Genomic DNA, 15,079 nt, shown 5'->3' with positions numbered 1-15,079 from the left:
AACATTGTCACACATACACACTGTTTTGCTGAAATTTTGCTCAGGTCTGTCAAACTTGCCAATTCAGAATGGTGGAGGTCTGACAAACATGTGGACTACTTCTGAATTTCCAAGCAGAGCTTGCCAAAATAACAACAGGAGTACCTCGTGAACAAACAATTGTAATAGAGTGATTTGGCATGTGGTTCGTGAAATATATTTACCGTCAATGGGTTTGAATTTGTATTTTTCCTCTCGGGGCTTACCATAGAAAGTATATGTCCATATGCAGCTTTCAGTGAGTAAAGGATTTAAGTTTAATAAAAACAGACTGGGGGGGATGACTCATGTCTGACCTCACCCAGGGCACCATGTGAATCAGGACTGCCAATGTTCTTTGTTTTTGATGCGAGTGGTCCTGGATTCAAAACCCCTCCGGGTACAAGGCTTTTTAATTTTAACTGAATATCCATGGATGTTAGAAATGGGGTTTCTATGTTAGTTAATATGCCACCTCAACCAATGTCCACAACTGACTAGAACGCAGCATAATGAACCTGAAAGGTTTCAGAGAAAGTAGGCCTACACTCGGTAGACGGAATGTGAGCAGGGTTCATACAATTTTTTTTTTTAAGGAATATTCTGATTCAATACAAGTTAACCTCAATCGACAGCATTTGTGGCATAATGTCGATTACCACAGAATTTTTTTTTTTCCGAATCAATGTTATAGTGGGGCACTTACAATGGAAGTGAATGGGGCCCCTTTTTGGAGTGCTTAAAAGGCAGAAGTGAGACGCTTATAATTTTATAAAAGCACTTAGAATAATTATTCTGTTAAAACTTGTATTATTTGAGCTGTAAAGTTGTTTAAATTGTTGTTTTTACAATTGTTTTAGGGTTTATGGAGTTGCGTCAAAGGCAACAATGTTGTAATATTAGATATAACTTTACACTGAAAAAGTTAGTTAGCGATTTTATCACACTAAAATCATGTTAACATGCATATTGGTTACATGTTGTTGATATACTTTCGAAACCATGAGTATTTTAACATTTACGGATTGCCCCAATCACTACCATTGTATGTGCCTTCCTGTAACTGATTTTTATTTTTATTTTTTTTGAGGAACAAGTTTAAATATATTTGTGTGGTAATCGACATTATGCCACAAATGCTGCTGATTGAGATGAACTTGTATTGAACCTGGAATTCTCCTTTAAGAGTGAAATTCAACCACTTCACAAAAATGCAATAAAACAACATCATCAGTAACACTTTACAATAAGGTTCTATTTGTTAACATTAGTTAACATGAACTTGATTAATAAATGCTGCAAAAATATATTGTTCGTTGTTAGTTCATGATACCTAATGCATTAACTAATGTTAACGTTTGAAATCTTACGTAAAATGTTACCAAAATATTCTTTGTGATTTCAAAGAATTCCTTTACGCCCACAGTTAAGACTGGAATCTTAAATATGACTACAACAAAAGTCTTGCATTATCACACAGATACAGTCGGCAACACCGGTTATCTATAGGGCATGGACTACCGTGGGGGAAAACAAATCCTGGTTACTGTAGTTACTTATTCATTTCTATGCAAAAACGAAAAGAAATAAAATAGATTTGGCTATTAATTTTTTAAGTTTGTGTGTGTGCATGCACGTGTGTTTCACTTAAAAAAATAAAAACAAAAATTCAACAACTGATATTGTCACCATCCATTTGAATAAAAGCTAAAGCTTTGAAAAATACAAGCAATTCAGAGACAAGATATGAGATGCATGTGGAACAACAGTAATATTTCTGACATAATTTCTCTACATTCACACGGCACTGGTCCTGCTAAACCATCAAGCCTTTATACAGTAAACTGAAGACATTTGTATTTCTTGCATAGATTTTTTAAACGTGCTCCTCATTTACAATGTGGTGAAATGCCACCTCCTCTTCTGTGCCCCATTGTCACATCATTACAAGAATGGTTTGAATTACATGAAGAAAAAAAAATCAAGTGATTTTGTAGCACTTTGCATTCCCAATGCACGTTTTAAGAAAAACACATTGCGCACTAATAGCAAACCAAACTCAAAACACTGGATAGATGGAGTTTGCGTGGGCCCTACACAGTTTACGAGTCACTGAGACGGTTTAAAATACAGTGGGTTTGCTTGGATCATGTTAATCCAGACTATATGTAAATGTATTTAATGAAATTGCAACCTTTTGGGGGTTTAATAAATCGCACTGGTCCATACAACAATATCGATTTTATTTAAATTAACTGTACAGCCCTAAACTTAACACATGCGTTAACTTTCTGCCCTACTTCCAAGTATTCATGCAATTTTACATATTGATTGTAAAATATTCCAAAATCTTTGTCTTCAGAAAGGCAGATGAGGGCTGATGGCTCAATGGCGTGAGTTGAGGGCGGGACTATCTGTTTGATCGCTCAACGGCAGAAGGGGCGTGTATTCAGGAAGTTGTTTTGAAAACTATGCTTATTTTTGCAATTCCATTTGGTGGCGCTAGTGGCACAAAAATTACACACTTCAGCTTTAAACTAATGAATTCCTTGTTGTTGCTCTCTCCTCGGCATAACCATATTTTAGGTCTCCCCTTCCAGCCAGCGTCATTGAAATGGCACCCCAGCATGTTGATGGAAGCAGGAGCTGCAGGTATAATTTCTTGGGTGTCAATTTACCACACTGAGACGCGCAGAACTTCTGTGTGCGGAGCACCGCACATGTGCTCATGAGACACCACGAATATAACGACTGTATAATAACCATTTCAAATTAAAAATTACTTTGGATCTTTTATAACAGTCAACCTAAGGAAAAATGAAGCATTTTCAAGGAACATATTCCAAATTCAAGTATATTTCAAACCTTGAACACCTTACGTAATGTGAAATGAATCAAGTAAAAATTGGACTGGACCGTACAAGAAATGGAATTGACTAAGGCGGCAACTTTGATTCCTTTTTTTATTTGACTCAATGGTGCAAAAATGCCACTATGGACCATTACAGCCAAATTTAACCCCTGATCAAAACCAGAAGTCTGTGATCTCTGACCTGATGACTTCCTCCTCTGACAAAACTTCCTCTATGGGTTGCTGTGGGGCAGCCAGCAGTGAGTCCAGGAACCGGATAGCCCCACGACGAAACAGCACCACAGGTTCACACTCAGGAGCTGAGAGCACTCGGAGCACATCAGCTGAAACCTGCAAACAGCCAGGAAAATTACATCTCGACATTTGATCAAAGACAGATTAGATTGTTGACAAAATTGGGGCACTATGTACACTATCCCCTAGGGTGACTTCATTTTGATCTTTTTAAACATTGAGATCCTTTCACTGTGTGTTGAGACTTGAGTAAAAGCTTGGTTTGACTTATCTGTGTAATGTGTCCCCAAAGACGAGATTAATGCAATTAATTTGTCATTGATAAATGTCTACTTAATACCAATTTCCTTTCTTTAAAGTCAGTCACTGACAAAAACAAAACAAAACATTTAATTGATAAATACTCACGCAACTCTCTCATACTGTATATACTGTGTACCAAAATGACCAAAATGTTGAAAAACTGATAAAAAATAATATTTCGAAATGTACCAAGTTGGAAGGTCCCCTGTATAATTAACAGCATTAAGGCCTTGCACACCAGAATGCAAAATACAATGCAAAACGAATCACCAGCAAATGGCCCTTTCACATCAAAAGCGAGGCGGATGATCGCCGTTAACACATTTACAACAGGTGCCATTAATCAACAAGCAATTTTACTCTGGTATGGTACGTTCAGCTGAAAGGTGCTTTGCGGCACTTACCTTACCGGGGTAAAATTCTGCCATTTGCCTAATCACGGATGCGAAGAACTACTTGACAAGTTTAATCAGAACCCAGAGGCCTTCATTGGCTTCTACGGCTGTGTACAAACTATAGATATGACGATACATCAATGTTCTCCTTGCCAATGCACGTATCAATGCTCCTACGTCCATATCAATATTATGCAGCACATTGCAAGCTGAAGTGTAATCACCTGAGCAGTAGTAGACCACCACATTTAAATTCAACGAGACTCTTGCTATGGCCGGCAAAACTATAATCTAATATAAATGTGCATTTTGGCTTTTTGCCTAAACCCGGCAGTTGGGAGTACGACAACTCTCGCGATATCCAAATACTGCTAAAATGAAGTAACGCGTAGCACGATGAACCTCCAGATCTACTAGTACTGTCAAGATAAAGCCGGCGATATGCGCTGCTTTTACTCTCAACCAGTGTATGAAATTAACCAAAAGGTGGGTACTTTTTGAACAGTTGCATGTTAAGCTCATCTTCCCACCGACCTGTACGTTTCAGACCCCGTTTGCACCTGTATTCAGGTTTTTGTTTAGTCTTCCCATTTTAGTAATTGTTTGCACAAATAAATTGTAATACATTAGGAAGAAATAACAGTACACACAGTAGTCCATCAACCACGGACGGTATGTGCGCATTCTCACATAAAGACCAGATCAAACTAACTGTACATACAGTGCACAGTGAATGACACTTAGCCTACTTATAGCTTACGTGAAGCGCTTTTACTTTGAATTTGCTCTATCGCTCTTGTGCGCATTCAGCTAGAGCAGCAATTTACTGACTGCATCCAGTTAACTCGGCCCAGATAGCCTGCTTGGAGTGTCCCGGACTGACCGTCGCACAACATTCGGGAGTCAGAATGACACACAGTTTTGATCCAGGCTATTATAAAACCTACTTAAGAGGAATATACTGTATACAGTATAAGTGCTCCACAGAAGAAAATAGATTTGCACAAGTTTCGTGAAGTTTGTGAATTAAATCAGTTTAAACGAGCTATCTGCATACTGTATTTGCAGACGGTATATAAACGAAGTTTTATTGATAATTGCTTTTTTATCATTAGACAAGATAGTTAACAGTTACAGGGAAATGTGGAGAAGAGAGAGAGGGAGAATGAAACGCATGAGGTTTGTGAAATAAATCGGTTTAAACGAGATATCCGCATACTGTATTTGCAGGTGGTATATGATCAAAGTTTTATTGATATTTGCCTTTTTATCCTTAGACAAGATAGTTAACAGTTACAAGGAACTTTTGATATGAGAGAGAGCGAGAGAGAGAGAGAGAGAAAACGAAACACCCTAGCACTTTTTTCCTTTTCTTTTTGATTTTTCCCCTTTTTCTCCCAATTTGGAATTCCCAATTCCCAATGTGCTTTTAAGTCCTCGTGATCGCGTAGTGATTCGCCTCAGTCCGGGTGGCGGAGGACGAATCTCAGTTGCCTCCGCATCTGAGATAGTCAAACCACGCATCTCATCACGTGGCTTGTTTAGCGCGTTGCCACGGAGACATCAGCACGCGCCCCACTGAGAACGAACCACATTACAGTGATCACGAGGAGGTTACCCCATGTGACTCAATCCGGTTGCTAGGGAGGGTAAATTTGGTTGCTTAGGAGAGCTGGCTGGAGTCACTCAGCACGCCCTGGGATTCGAACTAGTGAACTCCAGGGGTGGTAGCCAGCGTCTTTACCACTGAGCTACCCAGGCCCCCAACACCCCTTAAACAACAGGTCGGTCGCAACTCTGAAATCGGGACCGTTTAAATGAGACCATGCTGCACACCAATCTATTATTATGGTAACACGATGGCATGTAACAACAAAATGAACTGTGATTAGTCCTTTACATGTCTCAGATGGCCCCTTCATGTGCGAGCAAGCGATTCTCTGTGACGTTGCGGCTTGAGAAACTAATCGGCCAAACGGGAACATTGATTCATCAGCCTCTGCAATATATCGGTCGACCACTAATGAAGAGTTCTTTCTTCTCTATGTCAGTGGCCTGCAAATACATGTGAGCTAGGGGTGTAATTGTATGAAATGTTCACGGTATGATAATAAAGTGTGCCACAACCTCATTTAGCTCTTTTGATTGTTTTGATGTTGAGGAAAAATTTTACACCTTTGGCAAAAGACTCTGCAACAGTGGTCTGAGTCATCTGACTGGATGATGGCCCATGATGTGATGTTGGGGCAGTTTTCTGGATGGATAAATACATTTGAAATCTTTATAAATATTTTAAGATTTACGAAAATAGCAATATGAAAATTACATTCAATAAAAAAAAAAAAAATACAAATAAAGTCTCCCCAGGGTAACAGTTCAGATATGCATTTGATTAATTAGTTGCATTTGTAATTTAGCTTGAGTAATACTAATGCCTACTGAAGAATAAAGAAAACTTGAAATGGACAAGATGCGTACTTGTTAATTATGCTCTATTATTTATTCAAAATTACTAATCAAATGTTTTATTCATTTTTAGGTTCTTGACAATTTTTCCATTACTTTCTACTATCACTGTCCATTTCTTGTTTGCCTAAAGTACTTTATAAATATTTATAAATGTTTTTTAATAGTACTTTACACATAAAACATATTATTATTAATATTTAATGCATTGTAGGCCTATTGCTTTGCTGCACTTAAGCAAATATGCATGAAGAAACAATTGGCTTATAACAAGAGAGCATATATGCGCATAATTCCGTTTGCCGGACAGAAAGCACAAACATAACGTTAGCCTACCTATAAACCTAATCAGTCTTACAAATCTTGTATATCTGGTCTATAATTTATTAGCCTATATACTTTATTTTCACTTACATTCATTAACACGCTCCTTGAGGTGATGATCATGGATATGGCTCTTCAGGTAAAAAGTGTTCCCTGCCTAAGCGGACACTTTTTTTTTTTGACAAAGTTTACAAATTGGGTAACCATCAACATTGATGGTGCCTTCTGGGTCTTTCAAATAACCAAAATATTCCTACACCACAGACTTCAGCTGCTTGGTAGGGGAAAATAAAGGTTCAGGCTTTGACATTTCAGTGTACTGCACTCTCTCTGCCGTGCAGTTTGCGTGTGTGGCTTTTAAAATGAAGTGATGATTGAGTGAAACAGGAGGACATCACAATTTAGAGATTTATTTGATCACATTTACATAATGCTGTGTAAATGTAGCCGATTCTCTTAATTTAACTGATATTTACAATGGAAACTTTCATCCCTTTACTTGGACTTTAGAAAAAAAAAAAGATCAAATACCGTGAAAAATGTCAATGGTATGATAACAGTCTCTTTTTAAAACCGCTGTATACCGTGAAACAGTTACATCCCTAATGTGAGTGCTGCTAATGATCTCAGGCCATCTCAGGAGGTGCTCTGAGTTTAAATAACTTTAAATCCAGCATCATGCATTTTAGTGTATATGAATAGCCTATATACTGTATAAATCAGATAAAGGTGGCTGTAAAAACTGTAGTGTAGAAGAGGAATCGTGGATGTCACATGCGAGGGTGAGTTACACTTACCTGTACTATATTAAGAAAACACTTGCAGGCTAATGTATTTTCACTTGATTTTAGCACAGAATATTTTGCACTGCCTGACACTTCCTGTGTATTTATGAATGTGGCCTAAAATATGGGCTAAATGAGATTAAATTGACTAATTACAGTTTTATGTTATGATAAGGGCTGCAACAACCAATCGATAAAATCGATAATGAAAATCATCGACAACAAATGTAATTATTGATTAACTGGATGTGCGGCATGCACGGAGAGGTTCCGTCTGTGGTCACTTTACAGTAGTGAAAAATGGCGGAGACATGAGACATGCTGAAGTGGAAAAAACACAACCAGTTATCCAGCACACAAGAACACTTTGTTAAACACTTCAAAGAAGGTCTATAGCATACATTTTAATGTGGACCAGTTGCTGCGTCAAGTGTGTTAAGAGTGCTTGTGCTGTTTGATGCAGTTGAAAGTTGTTTCTCTCCAGAGCATAACTTACATTTTACTGTTATTTTCTATGTTTTACAATGTATAAATGTTATTAATTCAAAATCAGGCATGCATTTCCATCTCGCAAAACTGTTCGTCTTTACCACAAGAGTGTCTCTGTCAAACTTCAATGTCCAAGCGAGCGCGCATGCACCCACGTCAACTGAAACTGATCACAAGGTTTTTCCTGCACTGACAATTTTGTGGGAGACGCCCATGCGAAATTTCATGCCGGCGAACCAAATTTAATGATTCATCTCGCGTTTGACGCAAGCGTTAAATATGCTTCTAATCTGAAACAAGCATGTGTGCGTGACGCGCGATCCACTCAAACACTCGTGCAAATTATCTGCTCTGAGCTATCCTGTCTCTGGAGCACCACAAAACTTAAGCAATTTGTGAATTAGACTGAGAATTTTCTACTTCAAAGCACTATGGAGGAAGTCAAAACTCTCAAATAGCTAGACATGACTGACGAAAAAAAAACCACAGAGAACACTGAAGCCTACCATGCACTAACATAAACTGCAAGGCTTTGTAAACTACACATTACCACATTAGGCTTCTAAAATGTATCAAGGTAAACTATACCAAAAATATTTTTGAAATAGTTACATATTAAATAATACCTCAGAAAGAATCTATTAGACTTTGGTGTTTCTAAAACTAATACTATTATAATACTACAATATTTTTATTGATTTATTTTTTGTAAAGACCAGCTACATTGACCAAACTACAGTAAGGAGGAGCCATCCATGGTCTTACCTGTGGTTATTATACAGTATTTAACAAATGCCACTGTATAAAAAAAAAAAAAATAAAAATAAAAAAAAAAGGTAGTATGCTAAATATATGGGCAAGCACAATAAAAGGACTTTAAAGTCTGAACCTTTAAGAATTATGAACAAATTACAGATAAAGTTTTCCTTGTGTTTATTACATGTTCCTTTCTAATGATGTTTGATATTAGGAAACAAACTGACCTGGTTTGACATCATATTTCTAAAAATTACCTAAATAATTGAAAGCCTGAAAACCACTATCTGCTGTGGATTAGGGAACAAACATTTCTAGTAGCACAGTCCCAACTCAGTAGTCTACTAATAGGCTATGTTCACACCACAGATGAATGTGGCCTAAATCAGATTTTTTCACTCACTTGTGACACAGATCTGTTAATTGGATGACAGTGTGAACAGCCAAAAGCGCTTTCAATATGACATTTTCAAATGTGATGTGGGCCACTTTCATGTGGAAATGTGAACAGCCAGGTCAGATTTAATGCGATTTTTTTTAGCAATCTAACTCAACATTCGTCATTTGTACACTTGATTTTCGGTATATACACTACCGGTCAAAAGTTTTGAAACACCTGACTGAAATGTTTCTCATGATCTTAAAAATCTTTTGATCTGAAGGCTTAAATGTTTGAAATTACGTTTTGTAGACAAAAATCAAATTATGCCACCATATTAATTTATTTCATTATAAACCTTTTTTTTGAAATTGATGACTTGGACCAAATAATAAAGAAAAGCAGCCAATAAGTGCCCAACATAGATGGAAACTCCAATACTGCTTAAAAAGCATCCCAGGGTGATACCTCAAGAAGTTGGTTGAGAAAATGTGAAGAGTACATTTTCCACTGTTAAAAGTTTCCCCTGAACTTGTATAGCAGAATACGGTGCAACACCGCTGCTTCTCTCTCGACTCGGCAGTATTAATATAGTCGGCATTTGACCGATACTAAACAGTACTGATATTTAGCTATTTTTATTTATTCTTTATTTTGATGGTCAGCATTTGACTGATACTAAACAGTACTGATGTTTATTTAGCTATTTATTGTATTTTTATTTATGTTAAATGGTCAGCATTTGACTGATACTAAACAGTACTAAGCATCCACCATTGTGCCTGTACCAAAGCAATCCAAAAATCACTTGCTTAAATGACTGGCGCCCTGTTGCTCTGACCCCCATCATCAGCAAATGCTTCGAGACTAATCAGAGATTACATCTGCTCTGTGCTGCCTCCATCACTGGACCCATTGCAGTTTGCTTACCGCAACAACTGCTCCACTGATAATGCCATTGCGCATCTACAATACACACTGCTCTCTCCCACCTGGAGAAAAGGAACACTTATGTGAGAATGCTGTTTATAGACTACAGCTCAGCATTCAACACCATAGTGCCCTCCAAACTTGATGAGAAACTCCGGGCTCTGGGCTTAAACAGCTCGCTGTGCAGCTGGATCCTGGACTTCCTGTCAAGCAGACGCCATGTGGTTAGAATAGGCAACAACATCTCATCACTGTCCTTCAACACTGGAGCCCCACAGGAGCCCACTCCTGTACTACCTGTACACATGACTGTGGCAACACACAGCTCCAATGCCATCAAGTTTGCTGATGATACGACGGTGGTAAGTCTGATCACTGACAATGATGAAACAGCCTACAGAGAGGAGGTGCACAATCTGACACGCTGGTGTCAGGAGCACAACCTCTCCCTCAACGTCAGCAAGACAGGAGCTTGTGGTGGACTTCATGAGAAAAGACAGAAAACACAGCCCCATCACCATCAATGGAGTACCAGTGGAGAGTCAGTAGCTTCAAGTTCCTGGTTGTCCACATCACTGAGGAACTCACATGGTCTGTCCACACTGAGGCCGTTGTGAAAAAGGCTCATCAGCGCATCTTCTTCCTAAGATGGCTGAGGAAGTTTGGAATGAACCACCATATCCTCACATGGTTCTACACCAGCACTTTAGAGAGCATCCTGACTGGCCGCATCTCCGCCTGGTACGGCAATAGCACCGCCCACAACCGCGAAGCCCTGCAAAGGGTGGTGCGAAATGCCAGACACATCAGAGGTAAGCTTCCCTCCAGGACATATATACCAGGCGGTGTGTGAAAAAAGCTCGGAGGATCAGAGACTCCAGTCACCCGAGCCATGGGCTACTCTCACTGCTACCATCGGGCAGACGGTATCGCAGCATCAGGACCAGCACCAGCCGACTCCATGACAGCTTCTTCCCCCAAGCAATCAGACTTTTGAACTCTTGATCTCTCACGATCAATATACATCAGCACTGCACTTTATTAATCTTATTATCTCACATTGGACTGTCATAAATTATTATATTCTCTCTTAACAACACACTGGCAACTGACTATCAACCGACAGCCTGAATGTCAATACAGTACAATACAAACTACTGTACATTTTATATATACACTATATATACTATTTTTATTGTAATATTGTATAATGTGTATTCTATATTGCGTGTATTGTATTATTATTTGTATATTGTGTTGTGTGTAATTATGTGTATATTAGGTTTTAAATTGCGTTGTGTAAATTTGATGTTTATTGTAGATTGGTATGTCTCATCACTGTCACGCTATGTTGCTCGGAACTGCACCCAAGAATTTCACACACTATTACGCTTGTGTATATGGTTGTGACAAAATTAATTTTTGATTTGATTTGACTACTGATGTTAACTTAGCTATTTATTGTATTTTTATTTATTTATTTTAATGGTCAGCATTTGACTGATACTAAACAGCACTGATGTTTATTTACCTATTTAATTTTTTTTTTATTCTTTATTTGAATGGTCAGCAATTGACACACTAAACATACAGTACTAATGTTTATTAAGCTATTTATTGTATTTTAATTTATTCTCAGTTCATTTAATTCTCAGTGTTCATTTCTAGAATTTGTTGACAATGCATAATATTAATGTCAAATATCCTTTGATAAAAATATTTAAGAAAGCAGCCTTCCGAGTACCTTTGCATAGTCATATTGGTGCAAAAATCAGTGAAAAATCCACATAGAAAAGGTCTGTTTTCATTCCAGCTCAAAAATTAACTATATCGGCAACCATATTGGTAATCGGTATCGGTCTCAATCCCATATCGGTCAGGCTCAAGTAAACATTATATACACCGATCAGCCACAACATTAAAAGCACCTGCCTAATATCATGTAGGTCCCCCTCGTGCCACCAAAACAGCTCTGACCCATCGAGGTATGGACACCACAAGACCTCTGAAGGTGTCCTGTGGTATCTGGCACCAAGACATTAGCAGCAGATCCTTTAAGTCCTGTAAGTTGTGAGGTGGGGCCTCCATGGATCGGACTTGTTGGTCTAGCACCTCCCATAGATGCTCAATCGGATTGAAATCTGGGGAATTTGGAGGCCAAGTCAACACCTTAAACTCTGTAGTATTCCTCAAACCATTCCTGAACAATTTTTGCAGTGTGGAAGGGCGCATTATCCTTCTGAAAGAGGCCACAGCCATCAGGGAATACCGTTGCCATGAAGGGATGTACGTGGTCTGCAACAATCTTCAAGTAGGTGGTACGTGTCAAAGTAACATCCACATGAATGCCAGGACCCAAGGTTTCCCAGCAGAACATTGCCCAGAGCACCACACTGCCTCCACCAGCCTGCCTTCTTCCCATGGTGCATCCTGCTGCCATCTCTTCCCCAGGAAATACGATGCACACGCATCCGGTCGTCTACATGATCTAAAAGGAAACATGATTCATCAGACCAGGCCACCTTCATCCACTGCTCCATGGTCCAGTTCTGATGCTCACGCTTCCAACAAATGAAATTCAAGAACTGACTGTTCACTTGCTGCCCTAATATATCCCACCCCTTGACAGGTGCCAGTGTATAGAGATAAATGTTATTCACTTCACCTGTCCGTGGTTTTATGTTGTGGATTGTAACATTTACTTGTTACTTTTTTTTACTTTAATAAAATAATGGAAATAAAAAGTGGCTTTTTTTCAAATTAATTGAAGGAATATTCAAAAATTAATCGATTATCAAAATAATCAGTGCATCCTGGTACCATCACTTCCCCAGGTAAATGGCGCACACTGTACATGCCTTCCACGTGATGTAAAAGAAAACGGGACCCATCGGCCCAGGCAAACTTCTTCCACTGCTCCAAGGTCCAGTTCCGACACTCGCGTGCCCATTGTAGGTGCTTTCGATGATGGACTGGGGCATCATGGGCACTCTGACCGGTCTGCGGCTACGCAGCCCCACATGCAGCAGGGTACGAAGCACTGTGTGTACTCCCGTAACCATCATTAAAATTTACCGGATAACCTTTGCTGCCCTCATGCGTCGATGAGCCATGGGCGGCCAACACCCTATCGTCGGTTTGTTGTTTGTCCCTCCTCGGACCACTGTCGGTAGGTACTCACCACTGCTGACTGGGAGAACCCCACAAGCCTTGCCGTTTCAGAGATGCCCTGACCCACTCGTCCGGCCATAACAATTTGGCCCATGTCAAAGGCTCTTTACTCCTGCCCATTTCTCCTGCATTCAACATGTTGACTACAAGAAGTGATTGTTCGCTTACCATCTAATCTACCCAGACCTTGATATGTATCAGTGTATAAACCACTGTTATACTAAATGCTTAGGCAAAAATTCTTTCAAAGTTAACATGTATCGCGATACATATATCGAAGCAAGACGTCAGTGCTTTCGGAGCGGGTTTCAATCGCCTGGCTTGCTGTCATCTGGCTGCTTACCATACTGACCCCTGCCATGTAAATATGCTGATTTTTCTAAAAAAAAAAAAAAAAACTATTAGGATTGACAAGCAACATAATTTGCAGTAGGCCAAGACTGTTTTTATTCTTCCATTGTTAAAGTTATCAACTTGTAGGTTAATTTGTTGCGCAAGCGATCCATTAAAAATTTAAGAAATATAAGGAAATATTCAGCTGTTCATTCACGTTGATGTAATAACTATTGCTAAATATTTACGTCATGCGAGCCTGTTTTGTTTCAGCCAGTATAGACCTTTGTCATGCCCGTTTTGTCACTTGTTTAATTCGTGGTTAATCACCGGTTACTGTCGTTTAGTCAGTTAAAAGAAATTGCTCAAATTTGCATCCCTAAGTGATATCCCAATATGAAGACAATTCATTTCAGAAACTTTTTTTTTTTTTTTTTAACTGGATGCAAGGCAGAGATCCAGCAATATTATTGAAATGTTAAATTAGTCATGTCTTGAAGAATCAAATATTCCTTGATATTTTGACTTGATTTGAGGTCATTCTACTATTTTAAAAAAAAAAAAAAAAAAAAAAAACCTGTAAATTTCATAACTCAGACTTTAATCTCTAATGCAATAAAAGCATTTATTGAAACAAAGCTGCAGAAATGCCCCATTCTCCATTTCTGTGACTTACCTACATCACTAGTAGGTAGGGATGTGCTGAACGACTAATTTCACTGATGTTTAAAGTGAAATTTTGATGCCGACTTGTCTAAAAGAAATCAACTTACAGAAAACAGTCAAAAAATGTGTTTATGCGACCCATTTAAAATACTTTATTCCAAATCCGAAGCTAAATTCCACTGAAAAGGGGCATTTATCTGCGACGTGCTCACCTGCATCATCACTGTACATTAAATACAGAACATGACATGCATTCACTGAATCAATGTTAGCGAATATTTAACATTACATTTTTATTGAAATCAATTGAATAGTACAGGACCAGTGGAGCAACCCAGCCTGTTCTAAATGGAACTCACCACATAAGTTTCTTAACATTAAAACAGTAAAGATTTCATTGTTGAAAATAATTAACAGGCAGACGAAGCCAAACCTACGAGAGAAAAAAAAAAAATGCACTGAAAAGTTGCGCGTATTTCACGATATGCAGTCATGCATTAGCCATTGATCTAATATGACAGCTGTTCGGTAAAGAACGTTAACCAATAACCGTTACAATGTATAAAAAAATAAAATAAAATAGGCCTGAGAGGTTGCCTACAATAAACCTAATGGATTCTAAACATGACGTGCGCACAGCCGCAGGCCATGCATTTTAAGTCTAGGCCTTCAGTGCTATTCATGCCATTAAGAAAACACAGTTTCACAATGAATAAGACATCGTATGCCTATCATACATTACGTGGCAGTCAACTAATAATACCAATTGACATTTTAAAAACACGTCCACGCACGAACGCCAGAACCAAGGAGGTCTAATACCAAGAAAAAGCTCTCTAATAATATCTGCGATTTAAATGTTGCTTGCAATAAATTGTTTCGTCAGAGTACACTGTTACTTTTCAAAACTTGATCCAACACTGAATGCTCAAGTAGCCTAATTTACACTTAGAAATTT

The 15,079-nt window shown here is 38.5% G+C and overlaps 1 protein-coding gene across 2 annotated transcripts in view; it reads right to left on the bottom strand.

Moving 5' to 3' along the window:
* nol11 (nucleolar protein 11) overlaps positions 1 to 15,079 on the bottom strand; it is a 71,426-nt gene that overhangs the window by 37,610 nt on the left and 18,737 nt on the right. For both annotated transcript variants that reach the window (XM_051706669.1, XM_051706670.1), the window contains exon 4: positions 3,072 to 3,220. In XM_051706669.1, coding sequence (XP_051562629.1) covers positions 3,072 to 3,220 — 149 coding nt within the window. The remainder of the gene's footprint in view (positions 1 to 3,071; positions 3,221 to 15,079) is intronic.

This window comes from Myxocyprinus asiaticus, chromosome 9, assembly GCF_019703515.2.
Source record: "Myxocyprinus asiaticus isolate MX2 ecotype Aquarium Trade chromosome 9, UBuf_Myxa_2, whole genome shotgun sequence".
In the NCBI taxonomy this organism is placed as follows: domain Eukaryota; kingdom Metazoa; phylum Chordata; class Actinopteri; order Cypriniformes; family Catostomidae; genus Myxocyprinus; species Myxocyprinus asiaticus.
Note: the sequence above shows the minus strand (reverse complement) of the source record. Positions and strands in the feature narration are given on the sequence as shown.